At 34.4% G+C, this 23,545-nt stretch overlaps 1 protein-coding gene across 16 annotated transcripts in view; it reads left to right on the top strand.

The window, feature by feature from the left end:
• The window catches only part of ADGRL2 (adhesion G protein-coupled receptor L2), a 224,414-nt gene that overhangs the window by 189,867 nt on the left and 11,002 nt on the right, over positions 1-23,545 (top strand). For 15 of the 16 annotated variants that reach the window (XM_036256100.1, XM_036256098.1, XM_036256099.1 and 12 more), the window contains 8 exons: positions 6,735-6,860; positions 7,140-7,345; positions 8,397-8,570; positions 9,509-9,718; positions 10,656-10,876; positions 12,176-12,242; positions 21,289-21,380; positions 23,224-23,392. In XM_036256100.1, coding sequence (XP_036111993.1) covers positions 6,735-6,860; positions 7,140-7,345; positions 8,397-8,570; positions 9,509-9,718; positions 10,656-10,876; positions 12,176-12,242; positions 21,289-21,380; positions 23,224-23,392 — 1,265 coding nt within the window. Of the gene's footprint in view, positions 1-6,734; positions 6,861-7,139; positions 7,346-8,396; positions 8,571-9,508; positions 9,719-10,655; positions 10,877-12,175; positions 12,243-21,288; positions 21,381-22,211; positions 22,257-22,541; positions 22,569-23,223; positions 23,393-23,545 lie in introns of all 16 variants that reach the window. The other variant, XM_036256109.1, reaches the window with a different exon arrangement.

Here is a 23,545-nt window from a genome sequence, read left to right as displayed (position 1 = left end):
TTCACTATAGTTCAGTTTTCCTTTTTCTAGACCTTCAGTTGAATGGAATCATATAATATATACTTTTTAAAATCTTGCTACTTTTATGCAAAATAATGTTTTTGGTGCAAACATAATTCATGTTGGTGCGAACATCAGTAGTTCATTGTCCAGTAGTATTTTCATTGCCCAGTAGTATCCATCCTAAGGACATACCACTGTGTGTATATTCACTCACATGCTAGGTATTTAGATTGTTTCCACTTTTGACTGTTACTGTCAAAGCTGCTCTTGAGTTCAGTTGCTCCACGTTCTCACCAACATTTATGATTGTCTTTTCAAATTTTTAATTTTAGCCTAGCGATTTGTAGTGTCATCTCATTTTGGTTTTATTTTGCATTTGTATGATTGCTAAGTTACATTTTGTTGATAATTGTTCAACTTTTCATGTGCTTATTGGTCTTTCATATATGTTTTTGTGAAGTGCCTGTTCATGTATTTTGCTCATTTCTAATTGAGTTGTCTTTTTAGTAATACTTTATAAAGATTCTTTATATATTCTTGATACAAATATTTTTGTTGTGGTGGTGAATTCTCACCCGAGGATATTTTTCCATTCATTTTTAGAATGGAAGGGAGGAAGGGGGAGCGAGAGAGAGAGAGAGAGAGAGAAACTGATGTAAGAGATACCTCGATTAGTTGCCTCCCGTACAACCCAAACCAGGGTCGGAGATTGCACATTCAACCCAGGTGTGTGACCTTGACCGGAATCAAACCCAGGACTCTTCTGGCTGTGGGACAATGCTCTAACCATTGAGCAAAACCATCGAGGGCTTGACACAGATACTCTACATGTTTTCCCTCCATATGTGACTTTAAAAGTTTTTTTCTTCTTAATGATATTCTGAGAGCAACAGTTTTTAATTTTTTTGAAAAATTATTACCCAGCTTCAACATCTAAGCTAATACTGTTTCAGTTATTTTTCTCATCCTTGTATTATTATAATGCAAATCCTAAAATCATATTATTACTGTAAATATTATATACTTCCTTTTTTTCTTTTTTTTTTTTTTTTGTTGATAATCCTCACGTGAGGATATTTTTCCATTGATTTCTAGATAGAGGGTGAGGGAGGGAGGGAGAGAAGGAGAGAACATTGATGTGAGGGAGACACAGTGATTAGTTGCCTCCTGCATGCCCGTGGCCCAGGCAGGAGATGGAACCTGCAACCAGTTACGTGCTCTTGACCTGAAATTAAACTCGAGACCCCTCAGTCTGAGTGCTGCTGCTTTAACCATTGAGCCAAACCAGCCAGGGCTTTACTTTCTTCTTTTTTTTAAAAGAAAACACATGTCATGTCATACTTTAAAAAATAACAAAAATAGTTTAAAAGTAATAAAAATGTGCTTAAATTTATTTGATTTTTATAAATTTGTTAATACTTACTTTAATTTTTAAACCAGGATACAAAGCCATTCATTTGACTGATTCATTACTCAAATCCCTTTTAATTAAAAGCCATTTCTCCCTACAGCTTATTTTTTAAAACCTTTTTCATTTTTGTTGAAGAAATTGAGCAGACTAATTTCTTCTGTAGAATAACCCATGTTCTGGATTTGGCTTATTTCATCCTCATGATATCATTTTGCCATGACTGATATATACTAATAATTAGATCAGGAGCCTTGGTCAGGTCAGGTTTAAGGTGCACCCCCCCCCCCTGCCCCCCACCAGCAAGCACTTTGTATTGCAGTCTATTCAAGAGGCACATGTTTGGTTGTTTTTGTCTTTGTGATCTTATGATTGATTAAGTGGATTAGGTATTATCAGCCTGATTTCATTCATTGTAAAATTCCTTATCATTTATTTTCCCAGTAGGCTTAGCAGCCAGCATGATTTTATCTGTCTATTTAAGCTCAGTTACATTGCAGTAACAAAAACCCTAGAGTAACAGCAGCTCACAACAGCAAAGGGTTATACTTCGTCACACTGCGTCACCACTGAGGTTTGGCTTCGGCTCTGCTGCCTGTCATCTTCGCTCGGCTCCATGTTGTTTTTACCCTGCGGCTCAGGCTGATGGAGCCTAGAATGTGATAGGCCTCCTGGCAGATGCCTTAGATTTCCCTGCATGCTCTTACTCCCCCTTTCCTCTCATTGCAGCAAATACTATGTGATGGATTTGAAACATAGGAGGAAAGAGAAATATATTGAAATCCTATCAGCACCGGCTGTGAGTGAGGCTCTGGGTAGCTCTCCTATGAAGCTTGTGTATTCAATTTCAGGAAATCGATGGAACAAGGCATATATTATTTCAAGCCTACAGAAATAGAGAATATTCTAAACATGTGTTCCAATCACCCAGCTGAGCCTCATCTTAGTATTTTACCATATTCACTTCAGATTTGGAGAAAAAGAAATAGTTTTAGATAATGTGTTATAAATCCCCTAGGTCTCCTTCTTTCTGATCAGATCAAGAAGGGAGTAACCTTCATGCTTAACTTACTTGTTAGCATTAGTAAGCTTAAAAAAAATTTTTTTCTTCTCTAGCAGGTAAAGTACATTTAATAATTTTTGTGTTTTTCAAGTTAATGATTTCACACTACAAATATAATTGTATGATTTTTCTCTACTATGACAGATTTCATGTTTATGCATGTTTATACGTGCATCTATAGTTCATTCATCTGATCTAAGAAGACTTCACAGTTATTTAATTATGCCAGTAATAGATATTTTAGTCACTTAGCTTTTTTGCTGATACTATAAAGAAAACCACAGTGAAAGATTTTGTGTGTCTTCTTGTTCACATGTATGTGTGCCTTCTAGACATATATACTTAGAATTTTTGAGCGATGGAGCACGCCCACCTCCAACTTTACACAATACTGCCAAATTGCTTTCTAATACAGTTTTACCGGTTTACATTTTCACCTGTAATGCCATTATTCCTCATTGCTTTCTTTGCTAACACTTTATTATTGACATAAATTTTGTCATTTTAATGGGTTTGATTTGAGCACATTATGTTTTAATTTGCAGTTCTTTTTACTACTTAATGCATTTATTGGGTATTTTAGTGTTCTCTCCTGTAAATTTGTTGTCTACAGCTTTTTCCTGTTTAACTATTTCTCTGTGGATAATGCATTTTGAACTCTAATTCTTTGACAGTTATGTAGTTTGCAAATATTTATTTTTTATATATGCCTTCTCTTTTTCACATTGTATATGGTATCTTTTGTTTTACAGAATAATGAAGTAAAATTTATTAGTCTGTTCTTTTAGGGTTAGTGCGGTTGGTATCTTTTTAAGTATTTTCCTTTTTGATGTCCTGGTCAAGAAAATTTGCTTTACTTTTCAGTTATAAAGATCTTATACTTTCTTTAGAAATGATAAAACTTAGCTTTTTCTTTGCAATTATACCTATAATCCACCTGAAATTTATTTTTGTTTATGATATGAGGGAGGGAACTAATTTGATTATGTTCTCCGTATGGTAATCAGTTGTTCAATACTTGTTGCATACTCCATTCCTTTCCCCAGAGGCTCAAGTCATCTGTCAGGTTTATGTGCGTATTAGGAATGTGTGTGATATGTTGTTGCTTTTGTTTTTCAATAATATTAATATCTGGTTAGTTCTTTCAGTGAGGCTCCTGGAGGAACTGATTGCCTTCACTGCTTTTGGCATGTCTTCTCCAAGTGAATTTTAAAATCAGTTTGTCGAGTTGTATCTACTCAAGAAATCTTGTTGGAATTTTTACTGAGATTCGACTAGTTCATAGATTGATTTTATTTTTATTTTATTTTAACTTTTTTTTTATCTTTCTTAATTTTAGAGGGAGAGGAAGGTAGATAGAGAGACAGATAGAAACATCGATTGGCTCCTTCTGCATGCCCCCTACTGGGGATTTGGCCCACAACCTGGGCATGTACCCTGACTTGGAATTGAGCCGTTGACCTCTTGGTGCATGGGTCGACAACCACTGGGGCCGGGCCATAGATTGATTTTAAAAGAAGTGTTGCAAATTTACTTCTTGTGTTCCAAACAAGACCATAATACCTTCTTCCATTTGTTGTTAGGTCTGTAAATGAAGTTTTGTGTTTTTCCCATTAATATTCTGTTCTTTCTTTATTAGGTTTATTTCTTGGCAACTTGCACTATATATTTTTATTGTAAATTTTATTAAATTTAATTCTTTAAAAATTACATATTCTAATTGTTTGTTGCTTGGTCTGTAAGAATACAGCTGATTTTGCTGATTGCAGCCTTGCTAAATTATTTTACTTTTCATAAGTACATGGAGTCTCCCTCAAGGTGACCAAGTTGTTAATTATATTTTCTGCCCATAATAACAGTTTGCTTTTTCTTCCCAGCTTTTATGTTTTGTTTTTCTTGAATTATTGCATTAGCTGGCTTTTTAGTACAATGCTAAATAAAGCCTGTGATAGGGATCATCCTGACTTTAAAAGGAATGCTTCTAGAATTTTTCACCATTGTCTGCTATAAGTTTGGAAAGATAACCCTTATCTGGAAACAAAACCTTTATCTGAGAAAGAAACTATCTTTTAATTCCTTTTTATTATTTGTAAAAATTTCTTATATTGAAATTTGTTGAATTCTTTCTGCTTTAATTTCTTAATTTGGTGAATTACATTGATGTATCTTGTAATGCATTAATTTCTTCAAGCCTTTTTGAGTTAAACTCAATTTGTTCAGTATGTACTTGAAGTGTGTGTAATTTATTAAATACATTTGCATCTATATATTTAATACATGTGATTTTTAAACTTCAATAAGTAAATATTTGTTGAATGAAATGAACTCTTTGTACATGGATATCTGTATTTGGAACATTTTATGAAACAAATGGATTTTCTTTATTCACCCTGTTTTCTGTCTTGTTTTAAGAATAATAATTTAGGGTGCCTTTCAGTGAAAGGACAAGAGAGGTATATATTAGATGTATTTTTTTTTTTTTTGGTACGTGCCCTTAGTGGGAACCAAACCCAGGACTCTCTGGTCCTCAGGCCAACGCTCCAACCGCTGAGCCAAACCGGCCAGGGCTAGACCATATGTAAATATGTATTTTGGGGGTCACTCTTCTTTCCCCCTTCCCCTCCCTCCCCACACACATGGAATCTGATATGAGAAGAGGAGATCATTCACCTGCCTACCAGCTTAATCTTCCTTAGCATAGATCAATAAAATAAGTATGTCAGCCAGTACTGCAGCTGATAGAATTCTAGGAATTATGTGTCTCTCATTATAAACTTTTTTTTTTTTTTTTGGTATGTGCCCCTAGCGGGAACCGAACCTGGGACTCTCTGGTCCGCAGGAAAACACTCCAACTGCTGAGCCAAACCGGCCAGGGCTAGACTTGTATTTTAGATGCCTGACATGGTGGTGTGATAGCTTACAGAAATCTTCAGTGTCATAATTTTGTATTTACAACTAAATCTGTATGTATTTTACAAAACAAAATTGTTAATGATTTAAAAAAAAAACAATAGCCCAGCTGGTGTGGCTCAGTGGCTGAGAGTCGACCCATGCACCAAGAGGCCACCAGTCAGGGCACATGCCCAGCTTGTGGGCCCCATCCCCGTTGTGAGGCACACAGGTGGGCAGCCTATTGATATTCTCTCTCGTCGATGTTTCTATCTCTCCCTCTCTCTCTAAAAATTAATAAAGAAAAAAAAAAAACCCAATAACTTAGCATCCAAGAGTTACTCTATAATGGTATAAGCCCAATGTGTAAAAAGAAAGGGAGTAAATTCATCGTGTGTGTATATGTATACGTGTGTATGTTTGTCTAAGTGTAGAAATAGCTATGCAAGGATATTCACCATTAGAAAGGGTGAAATGCAGAGAAAATATATGGACTGTATTTATTGAATTATTTAGAGTATGTGTTACAAAATTTTACTGTGAAAACCCAAATAGTATATATTTTAGGCTTTCCAGTCCATGTGCTTTAAGGTACAACTATTTAACTGGCATTGTAGCCTAAGCAGCCATAAGACCATATGTAAATAAGTAAACATGACTGTGTTCCAATAAAACTTTATTTAAAAAAGCATGTGGCAGGCCAGATTTGGCACATGGGGTCTCTTTTGCCTAACTTAAATATATAAAGAGTGATGGTTACTAGTGATAATTAATGGGAAGTTTTAACATGCCAGATATTTTTTTCATAAATAAGCTGTATTGGTCTACATTTAGAAATCAGAGAAAAATCTATTACTGCACAACTAACCTGTGTAGTTTATGTATTAAAATGTATCATATGTATATGAATAGATGTATACATTAAGTGAAGACATTCAGTGTATACTTCATAGTTTTAACATTGAGAAGTAAATGACCACTGAAAAGTTATTTAACATAGAGTCAAAATATCATTTAACAATATTTTTAATGATTTAAATGAAACTGAAGGTTTTATATTATGAATTCATACACTGTTCCTATTCATTGGCTAAAAGTCTTTAATTAGTTTATGACAAAAGGTTTAAAACTATAAAGAAAATGTTTATACAAAATGTATGGAATATATGAAAATGATTATACGAAATTTTTTAGAGTAGTCAAGACTTAAGAACCTCTTAGAGTAATTTAGTTCATATTTTGTTGAACTCTAACAGTCGAGTTTTGTAAGTGGATAAAAAGAAACAGTGGTTTTCAAGCAATTATCATTGGCTCTTTGTAATTTAAAGAATGTTCTTTTGTTCCTCCTCCTTTATTCTTTGCCTCATCCAGTTCTGGAAGTTGCAGTGCTCAGTACAGAAGGACAGGTCCAAGACTTTAAATTTCCTCTGGGCATCAAAGGAGCAGGCAGCTCAATCCAGCTCTCTGCAAACACTGTCAAACAGAACAGCAGGAACGGTAAGATGGAACATTTCTTACAATTTGACGAGGTTTTTTTTGTTGTTGAATTAAACCTGTTCTAAAATGCTGGGTATTTGACTCCTGACATCACAACTACAGCTTACCATTTAAAAGCAGATTTAAAATAATGCTTCACTCTGTTTCCCAGGGAACTCAATCTAAATAAAGATCCCATAAGGACTTTTTTTCCTTTTATTCTTCTTTTAATGTGTCTATTTTATTTTAATTCATAAGCATGTTTCCTGTAAAGTCATGTGACCATTTTTACTTTCCTAGGGCTTGCAAAGTTGGTGTTCATCATTTACCGGAGCCTGGGACAGTTCCTCAGTACAGAAAATGCAACCATAAAACTGGGTGCTGACTTTATTGGTCGTAATAGCACCATTGCAGTGAATTCCCACGTCATTTCCGTTTCAATCAATAAAGAGTCCAGCCGAGTGTACTTGACCGATCCTGTGCTTTTTACCCTGCCACACATCGATGTAAGTTGTGTATGTTAATGAAGTAGTGGAAGGTTAGGAAGCCAGAGAGGAAGGAAAGCCAAGCTTGACGTCCTGGGGGCGGGGAGATGGCAGAGTGGAAAGGAAGGACCCTTCCATTTGAATTTCAAATGTTGGACTAGGTCAGAGAGACAAGTTTATTTAAGTCTGTGAACATAAAATTAAATGAGGTTCAGTGATTATTAGATCTTAAGTGTATTCTTAATGAAAGCTAATACAGTAATCAACAGGAAAATGTAAATGACTATCATTTGTTTTAGAATGAAAATTAACTCTTACCTTACCAGCAGGATAGCCAAGTATGAACTGATAGGACTCTGCCTTCTGAGTGTGGCAGATCTATTTTGGTTTTACTGATCCCGTTTGACACAATTCTTAACAAGCCCTGTGCTTATACAAACCCAGGACTGGAGAGAGAGACCTTCGAATGCTAGTTAGTAATTAAAGAAGTACACTGTGTTGGAAGACTGAAGAACTTTGGCTGCTGTTATATGTAGTATGAATAAATGCCCTCTGATAGCCCAGTGGATCTCCAGAACTGACTAAGAAAAATAAATTTGTGTGGCTATTTTTTTTATTATGTCTGCTACAGTTGATTCAGCCTTTCAAGGACCCTGATGTTGCTAACAGGTCACTGAGAACAAAAATGAGTCCAACCTGGGAAACAGATTTTAAAATACTTGGCCCTTACAGAATTTCCTTAGGACAAATTCATGGGTCTAATTTTGTCAGAATAGGAGAAGAAATGATTCTAATGTACAATCAGTTTGTAAAATCATAAGATGGAAATTGTAATTGTGTAAAATGGGTCTTTGGTAATTTAGAGTACACTTTAGAATGTTTCGGACTATAAAGCCCCTTTTAAGTTAGATATCTGCCTTGTATAACATAGTCTACAATTTTGCTGATGAAAAACTTTATAGTCCGAAACATGCAAAGTTTAATCTAAATTACCTTTTATACATATTAAACAATTGCTATTGCCATCTCAGAGTGTAAAATCCTAATTTTATCTTGTCATTTTATTTCCCAGCCTGACAATTACTTCAATGCAAACTGCTCCTTCTGGAACTACTCAGAGAGAACTATGATGGGATATTGGTCTACCCAGGGCTGCAAGCTGGTTGACACTAATAAAACTCGTACAACGTGTGCATGCAGCCACCTAACCAATTTTGCAATTCTCATGGCCCACAGGGAAATTGTAGTAAGTATTTGCACTTCTAATTAGTAGCAGAAAAAAACCTCAGAGACTCAAAACAGCTTGTGTGATAATCCCTTTTTTGGGTGCTAATCGTAACTAAAAAGCAAACAAAGTAATGTGGATTTCTAATTGTTTCTACACTGACCATGTATTTTAGGAAGCACTGTTGCTGTATTTATTGTTACTTTGCAAAAACACGTGCTTCACAGATTTCTTCCAAGTTTTTCTCCCTTGGGCAGGTGTTTGGGGATTGACCAGCAGTAGGTCGTAGTAAAGAAAGGGCTCTCAAGTCTGATCCCCTCCTCATCACCTTGAATGTTCGAATCTCATTTCACAACTTTTACTTGAACGTTTCTAATTATTTTGCACACTGCAAAACTGCAGATTTTGAAAAGTCAGAACAAATTCTGGAATGTTTGTTAGTATTCCTTTTTTGTGTTTAAGAAAATCATAGCCAGAAGATAAAAATATTTTAAGGAACATAATGAAAGCTCTCAGATCTGTTGTGCACTTGACTCAGTATATAAATATAGAAACCCAAAGAGAAAGTTAAAACTTAAAATTTGACCTACGTGTATGTTAGCCAGGAAAGCCATTTAAATACCAATTATTTTTAATTATAACTAAGTATTCTTTATTCTTTTATATATTTTCTATATATTTTTGTAAGTAATTTTTCAATCATTTTGAAACAATTAGATTACTTCCTAGTAAAATATTCCACTTTCATAGGTCATTCTTTGGATATAAAAGTTGATAACATTGAACTCTGTTATATGATCAAAATTTAATTTTAGTATTGAACTCTGTTTGAACACAGATGAATATTCAGAGAGTTTAGTATTAAAAGATGAGCTATCACATGTGAAAGCTGTCTCACCTTTATTTGATGTAATGCAGGAATATTAATGTTTCTTTTTTTTTTTCTCTCTCTCTCTCAGTACAAAGACAGAGTTCATGAATTACTCCTTACAGTCATCAGCTGGGTGGGAATTGTCATTTCCCTTGTTTGCCTGGCTATCTGCATTTTTACCTTCTGCTTTTTCCGTGGTCTACAGAGTGACCGTAACACAATTCACAAGAATCTTTGTATCAACCTTTTCATTGCTGAATTTATTTTTCTAATAGGCATTGATAAGACAAACTACAAGGTAAGCACCCCCTCAGTTTATTGACCTTGGATCTCTGAAAATTATAATGACAAGTGTGAATCCCCTCATATGCTGATAGTAATAGACCTTGTAACAATCTAATTGAAATGACACAATTGAAGGATACTTTGTAGTAAATTAAAAGCCCAATTACTAAGTAAAATGATTGTGAATGCATTCATTTCTCATATTAAAGTATAGTTGCTTATTTCTGGGTTGCTACTAAGACACATAATTTTATTAGAAAGCAGCATACTGGGGATACAGAAATAGAAAGATCCTGTTTTTACAGTTTTAATTTTCTCACATAGTTATCCTGACCAGTGATCATTTCTTCATATTCTGAGCACTTTTTTCATCATGAGGTTATATTAGAAACAGAACTTAATAATCAGTTAATTTTTCACCCTATATTCATCTGCACTGGGTGAATTTAAGAATCCTCTGCACGTGACAGGAAAATAATATTAGGGCATTAGACCAGGGATCTTTGTCATTGTAACAAATTTTTAGAATTCTGATACAGAAAAAAATAGAAGTAATATATTTGGAAACAACTGTTCTAAAGACTTATGCAACATCATCTGCAATAGAATATTAAGATTTAATAATGGGTAATGCTAGAAGAGAAAACATAATTTTCTTATTTCCATTTTTTAAAAATTTCACAACAAATCATAATGTCTTAAAGTGATGAAATTTCTAACACACTTGGCATTGTACTATAAGCATTACGTTATTCAAATTTGGCAGTGTTTGTAACTCGTTCCCATTTCTGAAAACTTTTTTTTTTAAAGAAGCAGTATTTAAATAGGGATGTATTTTAAAGATAATAGTGAGCACTATCAGTGACTGTTTTATCATTTTGGAGTGGGCTGTTTACATTCATGTGCTCCTTTGTGTTTTTGTGTTGTTTGTTTTTCCTTTTCCTTTATAGATTGCATGCCCGATATTTGCAGGACTTCTACATTTTTTCTTTTTGGCTGCTTTTGCTTGGATGTGCTTAGAAGGTGTGCAGCTCTATCTAATGTTAGTTGAAGTTTTTGAAAGTGAATATTCCAGGAAGAAATATTACTATGTGGCTGGTTACTTGTTTCCTGCCACAGTGGTTGGAGTGTCAGCTGCTATTGACTACAAGAGCTATGGAACAGAAAAAGTGTAAGTAATTGCAAGCGACCTGAGTGTTTTTCAAGTGAAAAAAATTGTAAAGCCTGTTAGCTGTCAGTGAGGTTCCCTGACAGACTAAAATAGCCTCTGAAAGCTTTATTGGTAAGAGAATGGGCATGCCGTGCGCAAATTACAATCAAGTCTTTTGTAATTTTCTAGGTTCAGAGGATCTGTACTCTGGCAAGACAGATTCTAAATTATGGACTTTTCTTTTTAACACAAAAGATCGACCTGAAACAAATTGGAAAAGTAAATAACTTTTTGGCCTTAGAAAGATATTAAGTAAAAATTCTTCTGAACTTAAAGCATCTGACAGGTTTAACTACACAGTTTTAAGCTAATGCTTCATTAGCTGTCTTTGTACAGCCGACCCTCTAGCTAACTCTCATTCGGAGTTGTGACAGTAGCACATTCCTTCCCATATGTTTTACTTTGATAACATTTTATCAGGCAGTTTGAAAGGATTAAAATAAGTCACTGTCTTTCATTTATAAAAATATAGATGTTTATGGAAAGCGGCAGAAGGTAGGACATAGCCATGTTTCTAAGGGTTTTATTTGCTAGAGGCATGAATTTGCCTTCTAATTCTGTTTATTTTTTCCTTTGATAAAATTAGTTATATAAAGATTCTTTGGACTAAAGAAAGCTTTCTGACTGTACAGATGATGAAAGACAAATAAAAGAAATTCAGTGGGGATTCAGTGTTATATGAAAAATGAACCACTAAGTAAAAGCTGTCTTAATAAGTTTATGCATCATTTACTCGAATACTGTACGAGTCTGTGCTTTGATTTTTTTTCTATTCATCCATTCCCATTTGATGTATTATATTTATGCTATGCAGTTTTGCAACAGAGATAATGTAAACTTTTTTTTTTTCTGTCTGTTATGTTTCATAGGGTTAAGCACTTTAATTCACATATAGATCTGAAAGGCACACATTGAAGATAAGAACTTTAAAATGATGAGACAGTTTGGAATATTGAGTTCCAAGTTTTAGGAATTCAGGATTGGGATGTGGCGGGGCTTATCATTCCCTCCTACAAACATAGCTGTGTCTTTATCAAAGTTAAAACCTGAAATGAAAACCAGTAGGTTGAAGTAAATAATTACTACTTTTTAAGTCAAAGCCCACTCAAAATTAATAAAATGTTCTTACCCATGATGAATGACTTTTCAAAGGCCAATGTAAAGATAGTTTTGTTTGTTAGATTTTTAAATTCCTGTTTTCCTTGTGATGTTGAGGATACATTGAAGCTAATTAATAACACTTTTTTCTTTTCATAATAGCTGCTGGCTTCATGTTGATAACTATTTTATATGGAGTTTCATTGGGCCTGTTACTTTCATTATACTGGTAAGCAGACTCGATTTCCCCTTCATTTTTAGCTTGCTATTTGAAAGGGGAATACTTTGTTTTATTGTTAATTTATCTGTGCATTAAAAAATTATAAACATGTCTAACTTATGGGATAAAATTATGTGGTATGTTTTAAATACTATACCATTATTGAGAGTTTATACACTTGCTAATTAGCACTGTTTCTGAAATCCTTTCTCCTCTAAAAAGTACTTCTTTTCATTTCTAATTTAGTTTGATAAAAATGTCATGTCATAGTCTTTGAAAATCTACGCATATATAAGTCATGTTAAGATTGCACGCTTTTGAACCTCAATTGATAATTAGAAAGGAATAACTGATATGTATAGCATATTTTGTTTTTGAGTAGTGGGTTTTTTTTTTACTAAGAGTTTTAATTCAGGAGGTGATGTCTCCAAAGTCTATAACAGTAGCCCTATACCAAGCCGGGATGGCATTTATGAATAAAATGAAGGGTTTGTGGAATTGAAGGAACATTAGCTTAGTATTTATTATGTTAATTTTCACACAGTAACTTAATACTTTTAAATAAATGTCCATAATACCCTAAGTTCTTTTTTGCGTAGATTTTTCATTGTATTCTGTTTTTCAATTACAGTTTGCATTCAGTATTATTTTGTATTAGTTTTAGAGAACAGACTGTTAGTTGCCAGAGGGGAGGGGCTTTGGGAGCGAAAAGGGTGACGGGATTAAGAACTACAAATTGGTAGTAACAACATGGTCACAGGGATGTAAAGTAAAGTACAGCAGAAGGAATGTCGTCACTAATATTGTAATCATTATGTATGGTGTCAGGTGGGGACTTGAAGTATCGAGGGGACTACTTTGTAAAGTATATGATGGTCTAAAAGATATTTTAAGCTTAGATTAAGGAGTGAATAATAAATCAATTTTAGGCTCATTAGAAATAAAGTTACTTTTCTAAAATTTAAAATACCAAATAACTTTTATTTTAAAATAAATTTGATATAAATTAGTGACATTGAGGTATTTTTGAAATTTCTTACACTATTGTTAGTCAAATAGTTGAAATAAAAGAATGTAGTTAAAATATTTGAATATCAATATATAAAAATTTTCACTCAGTTATAGCATTAAGTTGCTAGAAATAAGTGTTATGGAACACTATAAGATTGAAAAGGAAGCGTAAATTTGCCTACATCTTTTTATTACTATTTAAACATTCTTTTCCTTTTTTTTTTAAGTAACACAAATGAGCCTATTGAGATACTTCTGTGGTTAAATATTGCTTCATAAAATTGAGAAAATTTTTTGTAGTTCAGGGACATTTAAAGCTACATTAATTGTATGCACATTTGTCACTAAAGTGAAATTTTTACACACTTAACACAAAGCAAAATGAAAATTTAAGATGAATTCCTGCATGAATCAAACCAGTAAAAGTGTACCTAGGAAAGCTGACTTCTCATTGGAATTATTCAATCCCCATTTTTATTCTTGGTTTATGTATGTTCACACAGCCTAAGCCTAGCTTGAATTATCAGACAAATAGCTAACATGAAGTGATACGATCCTTAAGACATAAGCTTCATCTTCCCCCCTTGGCCAAACATATTAGCATTTTGAAAATTATAAGGACTATTTTGGTCTATATATGTAAACCTCTTTTATACTGCAGTTGTTTCGTTTTTGTTTTTTCTACCTCTAAAGATAAATACTGACTTTAGAATATTAAAAAAACATTTCACTTGGCAGAAAGAGTTAATGTTCACATGTACTCAGTTTCTAGTAAGAAAAGAGGCAAAGGACATTTTCTTATATTGCCCACTGACAGTGTCATTATTATCCTCTACCAAATCATTTAGGTTGAGATGCGAAGGGCTTTTGGGAACAGTGTTCCCAACTTAAAACAAAACAAAACAGCAGGTAGCAATCACAGTAAAGACACAGCGAGTGATTCTTCTCCTGCAATTGCTTTGCCCTCTAATCGTCCCAGCACAGAGACAGAGTGGAATAGAGGGTAAAACATTATCTTGCATGTAACCTAAATTGAGATAGGATATGATTGTAGAGTACATGTTTGTTGAATATAAATACACTTACCTGCATATGTTTTTCTGGTAATACAGGACATTGAAAAGTCAATTCAGACACAAATGTTAATGATATACATTATATTGCATCCTCTACACTTTTGAAAGAGTACCCTTATAACAAGTTTTTCATTTCCAATGTTTCTGAATCAAATCCATCTAACTTAGTAATATTAAGTACATGTACATCTTTAATAAAGTTCTATGAAGAAAAATAACATGCTATGGAAGATGAAACTCCCTGCTTCTATGTTTCTATTGAGTGTCTCGCCTACAGGCCACTAGAGTTATTATATCTATGAGAAAAGTGCTTGTAAGTAATGAGCAGTGGGAAACCATTAGTATGCCTGAAATGGTTTAATGAAAGCTTGGATCATGACACCTCAGGAGCTATTCTTATCATTTGGACAGCTCCATCTGCATCGTTAATAATTAATTCAGTTCAGTAAGAGTTCAGCTCACACACTCATTTAGAAGACTTCTTCAGAGAACACCTCTCCGGCTGCTAGTCCGGGGAGAAATCGGTTTCTGCTTGGCTAACAGCAAAGATCTGGAGATACAAGTGCAGTTTCAGAGTTGCATTTGCCAGGTAGCAAAAGCTCCAGGGAGGACAAAAAGGGTCAGAACATGTGCAGTTCAGTTAGGTTACTTCAGAGTGGTGTTTCTGTTCTTCTGTCTTATCATATCCATGTCAGCACTGCAAGCTGTGGAATGAATTTTAAGCTGCTAAGCGCAGGCGGATGCGATTCAATTGAGCAGGTTGATGACTGTAACACAAACTGTGCATTCCCACAATCTGTGGAACCTTCTTCTATTTTTAAATTTCTCGTGTCATCAATATGGGTGATGATTAGCTATGCCATAACATTAAGTAGTGATGAATTTTATCAGCAAATTATACTGGAAGATTATTTAAATAATAATTTGTAAAATTGTTATTTTGGGATAGGTAAAGGAGTATTATTTGTCCTTAGAAGAGAAAGAATCCTCACATTTGGTTGATTACTCTTTTTTAGCTAAACAGGAAAATAGTTTTCTTCTGAATTTACTGTCAGTCTTTTATGTAGAATTCTACTGAGTCATCTGTATATCTCTTTACCTGTGTACATGTGCAAGTACACACACACACAGACACAAGCACAAAACACACACACAGAGCAGAGTTAAAACCTGATTAACTCCTGGATGAGTTGTCTCATCTCCATAAGCAATCACCACGATGGGCATTTAGGCTAGTGAGTTGACATACAACGTGTAACACAATCCTATCAACCTGTACATACTGGGTGCTTCTCTGTGCATGACTGAGTCATGACATGTGCCTACCAGATTTAGACAAATCTTTGTGTACATACCTGTAACTCCATCTTTTTCCTTTCTCACTGATGTATAACACCTTGCAGCCTATCCCAAAATAGTGCGTGTGAACGAACTCAGCCGTGTTTGTGTTGGAAGGGAAACACAAAGCAAGCGGGTGGAGGTGGCTGTGTTGGGCTTGGAGGGAGGCGAGCCGCTCGTGCACCGTGGAGACAGCGTCCCCTCAGGTCTTTCCCCTGCTCCCAGGGAGGAGGGGAGACTCCAGCCTCGTGGTGCGACTTATTTTCTAAATGCGTACCAAATGCAGGAAAATACACTGAAGGAAATAAAAGTGAGAAAAGAAAGAAATCCCTTACTCTAAGAGAAATGTGAAAAGCACAGAAGTACGTGGCTGGAAAGGGCCTTTTATGTCCTGTGGAAAATGCAAAGAAGAAAGAACTCAGAATTGCAGCCAGTACTTTATTTGAAATTAACCCTTTTAGTCTTCAAGTGACTATTTGGGATGAGAGATTTTATCAAAGATATTTCTATTTGCCTATTTATTTTTATTTTATTATTATTTTTAACCTCACCCGAGGACATTTTTCCATTTTTTGTTCAGGTAAAGTGGGAGAGAGAGAGAGAGAAACATCGACGTGAAAGGGACACATCGAGTGGCTGCCTCCCGCACAACCCCAACCTGGGCCAGGGGCAAACTGCAGCCGAGGTACGTGCCCTTAGCGGGAACCGAACTCAGGTCTCTCTGGACCGCGGGCCGATGCTCTAACCATTGAGCAAAACCAGCCAGAGCTATTTTTATTTTTATTTTTTTCATTATATTTTAAGAGAACAAGAAAGGAGTAGAAGAGAAATATGTGTGTGTGTGTGGGGGGGAATCTGTTAAAATATTTTATTCTACAAAATCATGCTTCTTATTAGAGTATATCATCTCCTGAAAAAATTCATAGCAACAATATTTATTCTCTAAAAATAATAGCAATTACATTTTTAAAGCATGGGAAAATAACTCTAAATTCACATTTAAAATTTTTGTTTACACTGCAGTGTATGTTCTGTTTAATTCTAGAAAATATTTCACTGTCATATATGGTAACATTAAAATGTTCAATACCTATATAATATATAGTTTTTAATTTGTCTAATAAAACTAATAAATATGTATTAGTGAAGTTTGTTTTTTTTTTTAATGTAGAGTTGGGGAAAAGTGTCTTAACCATTTTTGCCACCTATGTTATGATTTACAATATGTCATGCATGTCTTTTTTCATAATTATTTAGACTTGAAATGGTATTTTGTCCTATTAAAGATACCATTACCTCACCATTTGTCTATCTTCAAGTAATATTTCAAAGGCTGAATTAGTGTTGGATTTAACTATAAATTTCTTGGGATCGAAATAGTACATTGGCTATAACTTTATTTTCAATTTCTTTAAATCGGAGAATTCGCAGATACTCCTGAAAGCATCTGAGTCGAATATCCTTCAGTGATTTTATGATCTTTTTTTTAACTTAGTTGGTTTTAAAGAGAGGCAAAAAGGGAAACATCTGTAATACTTTCAATAATAAAGATACATTTTTTTAAAAGACCCACTTTTAAAATGCCTTTTAGAAACATTCGATCTTAAGTATGTTAGAAAACAGTCGCCCTTATTTTTTCACTCAGCTTTTATGGCTCTGTGTGCTATTTAGTTATGTGAGTTTAACACGAACAGGTTGAGAAAACGCAACTGTCAAACCTATAGTGTGGTTAGAGGAAGTCGGAGTGTGTGGGCATTTTAGCCATTTGCTGATGATGGGGTGGTGGTGTTTTACCAAGGAAATGAAGAATTGGTTATTTTGGCAAGCCCAAAAGGTAGAAGTTGTTTGACAAGCACACCTCATGTTGTTTAGGATTTCTTTGAGGCTATATTTTAATTAATTAATTTATTATCTTCAACTCATTTCTCATCTGAGTGATTTATACATTGGATTACTCTTTATAGAAGTGGAACACTTTTAAAAAATATAAAACCACTCTACTTTGTTTTGTTTGAAGGCTGATTTTTTTCTCCCAGAATACATAGGTTAATTTTATCTGGAAAGGCTGTGATCTGTGGAGCCAGACCACAGCAGACTGAATCTCAGCACTGATACTGTAGTAGCTAAGTATCTTTGGCAACGTACTTAACATCGCAGATTTGTAAAATGGCTATCTAGTCACTTTTTTTTTCCTCACCTGAGAATAAGTTTCTACTATAGAGTGGAAAGGGGGAGGGAGGGAGGGAGAGAGACAGAGAGAAACATTGATGTGATCGAGAAACATCGACAGGTTGCCTCCTACACGACCCTGACCAGGGCCGGAGATAAACTGCAACTGAGGTTCGTGCCCTTGACTGGAATCGAACCCATGACTCATTGGTCCATGGGCCGACGCTCTAACCATTGTGCCACATTAGCCAGGGTTATCCATTTACATTTTAAGAGAACAAAAATGGAGTAGAAGAGAGAAGGAGAAAATAGTGCTGCCTGCTACTGCTTCTGGAGATAAGATTATAAATGGTGGTGTTCTCCCCTCCCGTAATTTTCTGAACCTTATGTACTGTGAATGTATTATATTTGTATCTAGAAGAAGAAGAAAAAGAACTAAACGCACACATATATAATGTTAACCTCGTAGGGTAAAGGGAGAGGAAGGGGAACACATCCAACAGTCTGTTTTCTGTGGCACCTTCTGCTTGGTTAGTCCTCAGTCTTAAGATGGAAATATCTTTGTATCATACTTAGCTTTAATTATCTTTTTATGTAGTAGATTTTATTTTTATGGAAAAATGTGATTTTTGCCTGATTTTCTTCTTCATTGCAAAATATGTTTGGATGTGTTCACCTCCATGATTTTACATTTTCTATAAATTTTCTCTTCATAGCAGAAGACTGTATTTATACATCCACATTTTTTCACATTCATGTTCTTTATTTTCTTATAGTCTATACATTATAGTGGATAATAACTTTTTTTGGTTCCTGGAATATATTATTATTTTATTCCTTAGGGTAAATTAGTATGCCTGGAAAAGAAGGAACACCAAATTGTGATTCTATGCTTCAGGGAATTGTTTGAGTAAAAGGAGGGTTGGGTGACAACCCTAGGTCCAGAAATTTGGAATTAAAAAAAAAAAAAATGTTTCATTAGGACATTCAAAAAGAAGGGTCCAGATGTTCAAAGGATTTTAACTCTGAATCTGTAAAACAGCCTTTCTTAATAGGAGTTGTATTCACTTTGTCTGTTTACTTGGGTTTTGGTTTGTTTGTTTGTTTTTAGGATATTTAGAGTTCTTGCCCTGGCCGGTTTGGCTCAACGGTTAGAGCGTCGGCCTGCGGTCCTGAGAGACCCGGGTTCGGTTCCCGCTAAGGGCACGTACCTCGGTTGCAGTTTGTCCCCGGCCCTGGTCGGTCATGCGGGTGGCAGCCACTCGATGTGTCCCTTCACGTCGATGTTTCTCTCTCTCTCTCTTTTCCTCTCTCTCCCTCCCACTCTACCTGAACAAAAAAATGGGAAAATGTCCTCAGGTGAGGATAAAAAAAAAAAAAAAAAAAATAGAGTTCTTGTTTTTAACCATTTCTTAAATTTACTAGGTAAGGCTTACTGTTGCATAAAATAAAAAATAAAAACACTGTTGCTTTTTACTTTTTAAAAACATTAAAGATACACTGTCATTTTTTTTTTTTTTTTTTTATCCTCACCCGAGGACATTTTTTGTTCAGATAGAGTGGGAGGGGGAGAGAGGAAGAAAGAGAGAGAGAAACATTGATATGGAAGGCACACATCGAGTGGCTGCCACCTGCATGACCAACCAGGGCCGGAAACAAACCACAACCGAGGTACATGCCCTTAGGGTGAACCGAACCCAGGTCTCTCTGTACCGTCGGCCGAGGCTCTAACCACGGAGCCAAACCGGCCAGGGCTGTCATAATTTTTTTAAAAACCAAATTAAATACTTACCGTACTGCCTGAAAGATCTAATTTCTCAAAGGCAGAAATTGTCTTGGTTACTCACAGTACAATAAGCACAATCTTGTGTGGAGCAGTAAAGTTAGTAAATATTTGGTAAATAAAGTGTACCACATTGTAATATCTCTGAAAGTGTAAGCATTTATTTATGTTGTGACCAACTGGAATAATGTTCAGTATGTAAAACTAGTAAAGTGTCTCTACAACTATATTTATTTTTTCTTTATACAAGTATTTTAAGAATACTATTTTAAACAAAGATCTTATTTTGTCCTCAAGTAATTAACATAAAACACTGCCTGCCAACACACACAAGTTATGCCTATTAACCTCATTTTATCCCTTATGAAGGAATTCTGCATCTAAGAGAAATAAGGATAGTGAACAAAATGACTGAGAAACAGCTTTAAAGCCCTTACTGTGTTCCTAAACTCATTAGGAAGGACTAAGAAATTTTTGTATTGCCGTATATTATTTTCCTAATATAAAATCAGAAGTAATGATGCATGGCTAAAATATGTTATCATTTTGTTACATCGTATTGTGACGTAAAAAGAATCATGTCTCGATAACAAAGTTACCTCGGTGATCTACCACCAAGAAATTGCTTCGTCTTATGGTCAATGGGTCTTTTCCTGAATATACCATTTGGGCTTGCTTTGTCTTTAAGTCATATAAATCTCACACAAAATAGTTTGGTTTGCCTATTTTAAAGTAATGATCTGAAGCAAATGTAAAAACAGTCTAGGACTAATAGAAATGGAACTGCCTTCCCTCTGTCCAGCGTTCTGACGGGACCGCAGAAGCAAATGCAGATTGTGAATCTTTACCTCTCCTCAGTCAAAACTTAGCTCCTTCCCTATGAGTTCATTCAAGTTCAGCTCCCAAACCTTCCTTCCCTGTCCGGATTCATCATCCCCAGTCTCCATTTCTTTGTGCCTCAATTGTAGCACGGCCACGTGTTCTGGGGGACTCAGAACAGCCTTTTTCAGAAATTACCTGTTTCCATTACAATGTAGAGACTGGGAAAAAATGAACAAACAATTGATGGCTTTTTATAGATAAAAATCAAATACACATGTATATGTATATCTATTTAAGTTTACCTTACTTTATATAGCTAAGTAACATTTTTCTGTATTTTATTTTATTTGATCCTCATAATCACCTTGCAGATAGATTGTGCAAATGTTATTACCACCATTTAAAAAGCCACAATCAAAAGCTAGGTTCTCAACTAAGTCTTCGGGTCTCCAATCCAGCACTTCTTCTATTAGAAGCTACATGATACAAATGCCTTTTCTAAGGAATTTACTTCAGCATTTCCATTAGATAGCTTTTAGGCCCTAGAGTACCTCTAGCTAAAGAAACTAATTTAGATATCTAATTTATTTAATCATCACCACATGATACTGATTTAATGAGGTTGCAATTTCATGTCAAATGGTCTATTAAAAAATCGATCATAGCTAGAGTATTCTATTATTTAGACTTAACTTGATCATTTCATAGGTAAACTAAAATTTAATCATTGTCTACTATATACTCATGTCGTTGATATTTAACTGCATTGACTCATTAAATAAATTTTCAAAAACGTACTGTTTATTCATTGGTTATAGCGGTCTGACTTTTTTTTCTTTCTTATTTGTTATAACAGCTAAATATTATCTTCCTGGCGATCACGTTGTGCAAAATGGTGAAGCACTCAAACACTTTGAAACCAGATTCTAGCAGGTTGGAAAACATTAAGTAAGTATCTTGTATTTTAATTATAGTGCTTGACAGACTAAGTGAATGATATTCTCCACAGGGAATACATGAGTACCTTCTATCAACTGTAGAAATTATTGAGAAGGAGGTTTTACTGTATCAGATTGAGCTTCACTGTGACCATGTCACAGACATTGGCCAAAAATTAGATAATTGTTTCTGTCTTGATGTAGTGCCAAGAAATTGTTTCAGTAGCTTTGTGGAAACCCCATATCACTGTAGCAGTTTCATTTGAATTTAAAATGCAGTTCAAAATGATGTTCCTGTTTGCATGGCTGATAAGATTATATTAAGTTTGTTTTGTTAAATGACTTTTTTGATTTAAGGATCCTGAGCAGTTTCTAATCTTGCTTTCCTAAGAGAATACACTCTATTACTATTGCTAACTTGGAGATCATCTGTTGTTTTTATGATAATTAAATAAATGTTTATTTTATTTCAATGATGAATAAAAACTGCAATATCCTATCAATAGAAAACGCTTTCCAATTAACAAAAAAATTGATTATCTGTTGACTCCTAAGTCATCTTATGGAAGCATTTTTAGTTTTGTTTTTTTTTAATATGAGCCTTAATTTAAATTTTGATGAGGTATTATTCAAGTTGATTTAAATGGGATTGCAAAAATATATATATATTTTAATGTAAAAAATGGCAGATCTATAGTAAGGGTAATTTTTATTTTAAATTAGATGTTTTAGATAGGTTAGTGCCAGCTTCATTGCATGTTGCATGGTAAGAGAGAGAGCTAATCTTTAGCATCTCTCTCTTTTCTTCCTTTTCCTCTTTCTGTCTTCTCATCTACACCAGTAATTACCGTGTTTGTGATGGCTACTATAATACGGACTTACCTGGGTAAGGTAGAACCCTACATGAACAAATGTATGGCATGACTTATATTTTTTGCAAATCTGTCAATATCATGAATTATCCTTAATTTCTTATAATTATTTTGGAATATCTAATTTGCTATAGTATTTTAAAGCTATAATATGCCTTTATTTTTTAATTGCTTGCCTCTGCATTTTGACTTTCTTAATTTTGACTAATTTATAAAATATATAAATGCTTTCTTATTACTTTCTATTTTAATTCTGTCTAATAATTTTGTTTCTCTTTTCTGCTTATAATGCTTTCTAGCTATGAAGATAATAAGCCATTTATCAAGTAAGATCATTAGTTAGACATGGAATGCACTGACTTTAAACCCTTCTCATTCCGTCCTATTTTCTATATAGTTCTTTTCTCCTTAAGCTATTCATGATGAAATCTCTCCAAAGTTATTTTATGTTCAAGTTGTTCTCATGTTTTTGTCCCATTTCAGCTAGGCTTCTTCATGCTTTAGTTATAAAACCTTAGATTCACCTAAGATTAGTTTATCAGAATCTGAAGCTTAGGGGCTGATTATCTGCCATTTAACCTTTCTGTGTGTCACATTTCTCAGTGTGGTGGGTACACCGCAGGGATGCAAATGCAGGAGTAAACTAATTAAGGACTCCTAATTTCTTATACCAAAATGCACATAAAAGATAATAAAGTCCTGGGGGATGTTTTACACCTTGTATTTTAATATAGTTTTGATACCTTGTTTATTCTGGAGTAAAAAAAAGGTCATACCTGCTGTTGCTGTTTTCACTGGAGGCCGCAGTACTAAATGTGATTATTCTTTCTTTAATCGATGAAAGGTTAAAGCCAAAATGCTGTTGAATTTGAATGTGAACATAGAGAAAGTCAACTGCTACTACTGATGTGTTCATATTTAAGTGTGATGTGTGTTGTTCTCTCATTGAACCTGTTAATAAAAGTCACTTTATTTTTTCAGGTCTTGGGTGCTCGGTGCGTTCGCTCTTCTATGTCTTCTTGGCCTAACCTGGTCATTTGGGTTGCTTTTTATTAATGAGGAGACTGTTGTGATGGCATATCTCTTCACCATCTTCAATGCTTTCCAGGGAGTGTTCATTTTCATCTTTCACTGTGCCCTCCAAAAGAAAGTAAGTGACAACATTGTGGGTTCTGTTTGCTTGTTCTTTTATTGGAAATAATAGAGAATAATAGAGAAGATATTAAGTTACAACTGGTGTATTATAAATAACATTTTTAATCATAAATTAATTATAATGTGTGTCTGGAAATTCAGGCTTCAC

This window comes from Molossus molossus, unplaced genomic scaffold (assembly GCF_014108415.1).
Source record: "Molossus molossus isolate mMolMol1 unplaced genomic scaffold, mMolMol1.p scaffold_m16_p_12, whole genome shotgun sequence".
NCBI classification, from domain to species: domain Eukaryota; kingdom Metazoa; phylum Chordata; class Mammalia; order Chiroptera; family Molossidae; genus Molossus; species Molossus molossus.
Note: the sequence above shows the minus strand (reverse complement) of the source record. Positions and strands in the feature narration are given on the sequence as shown.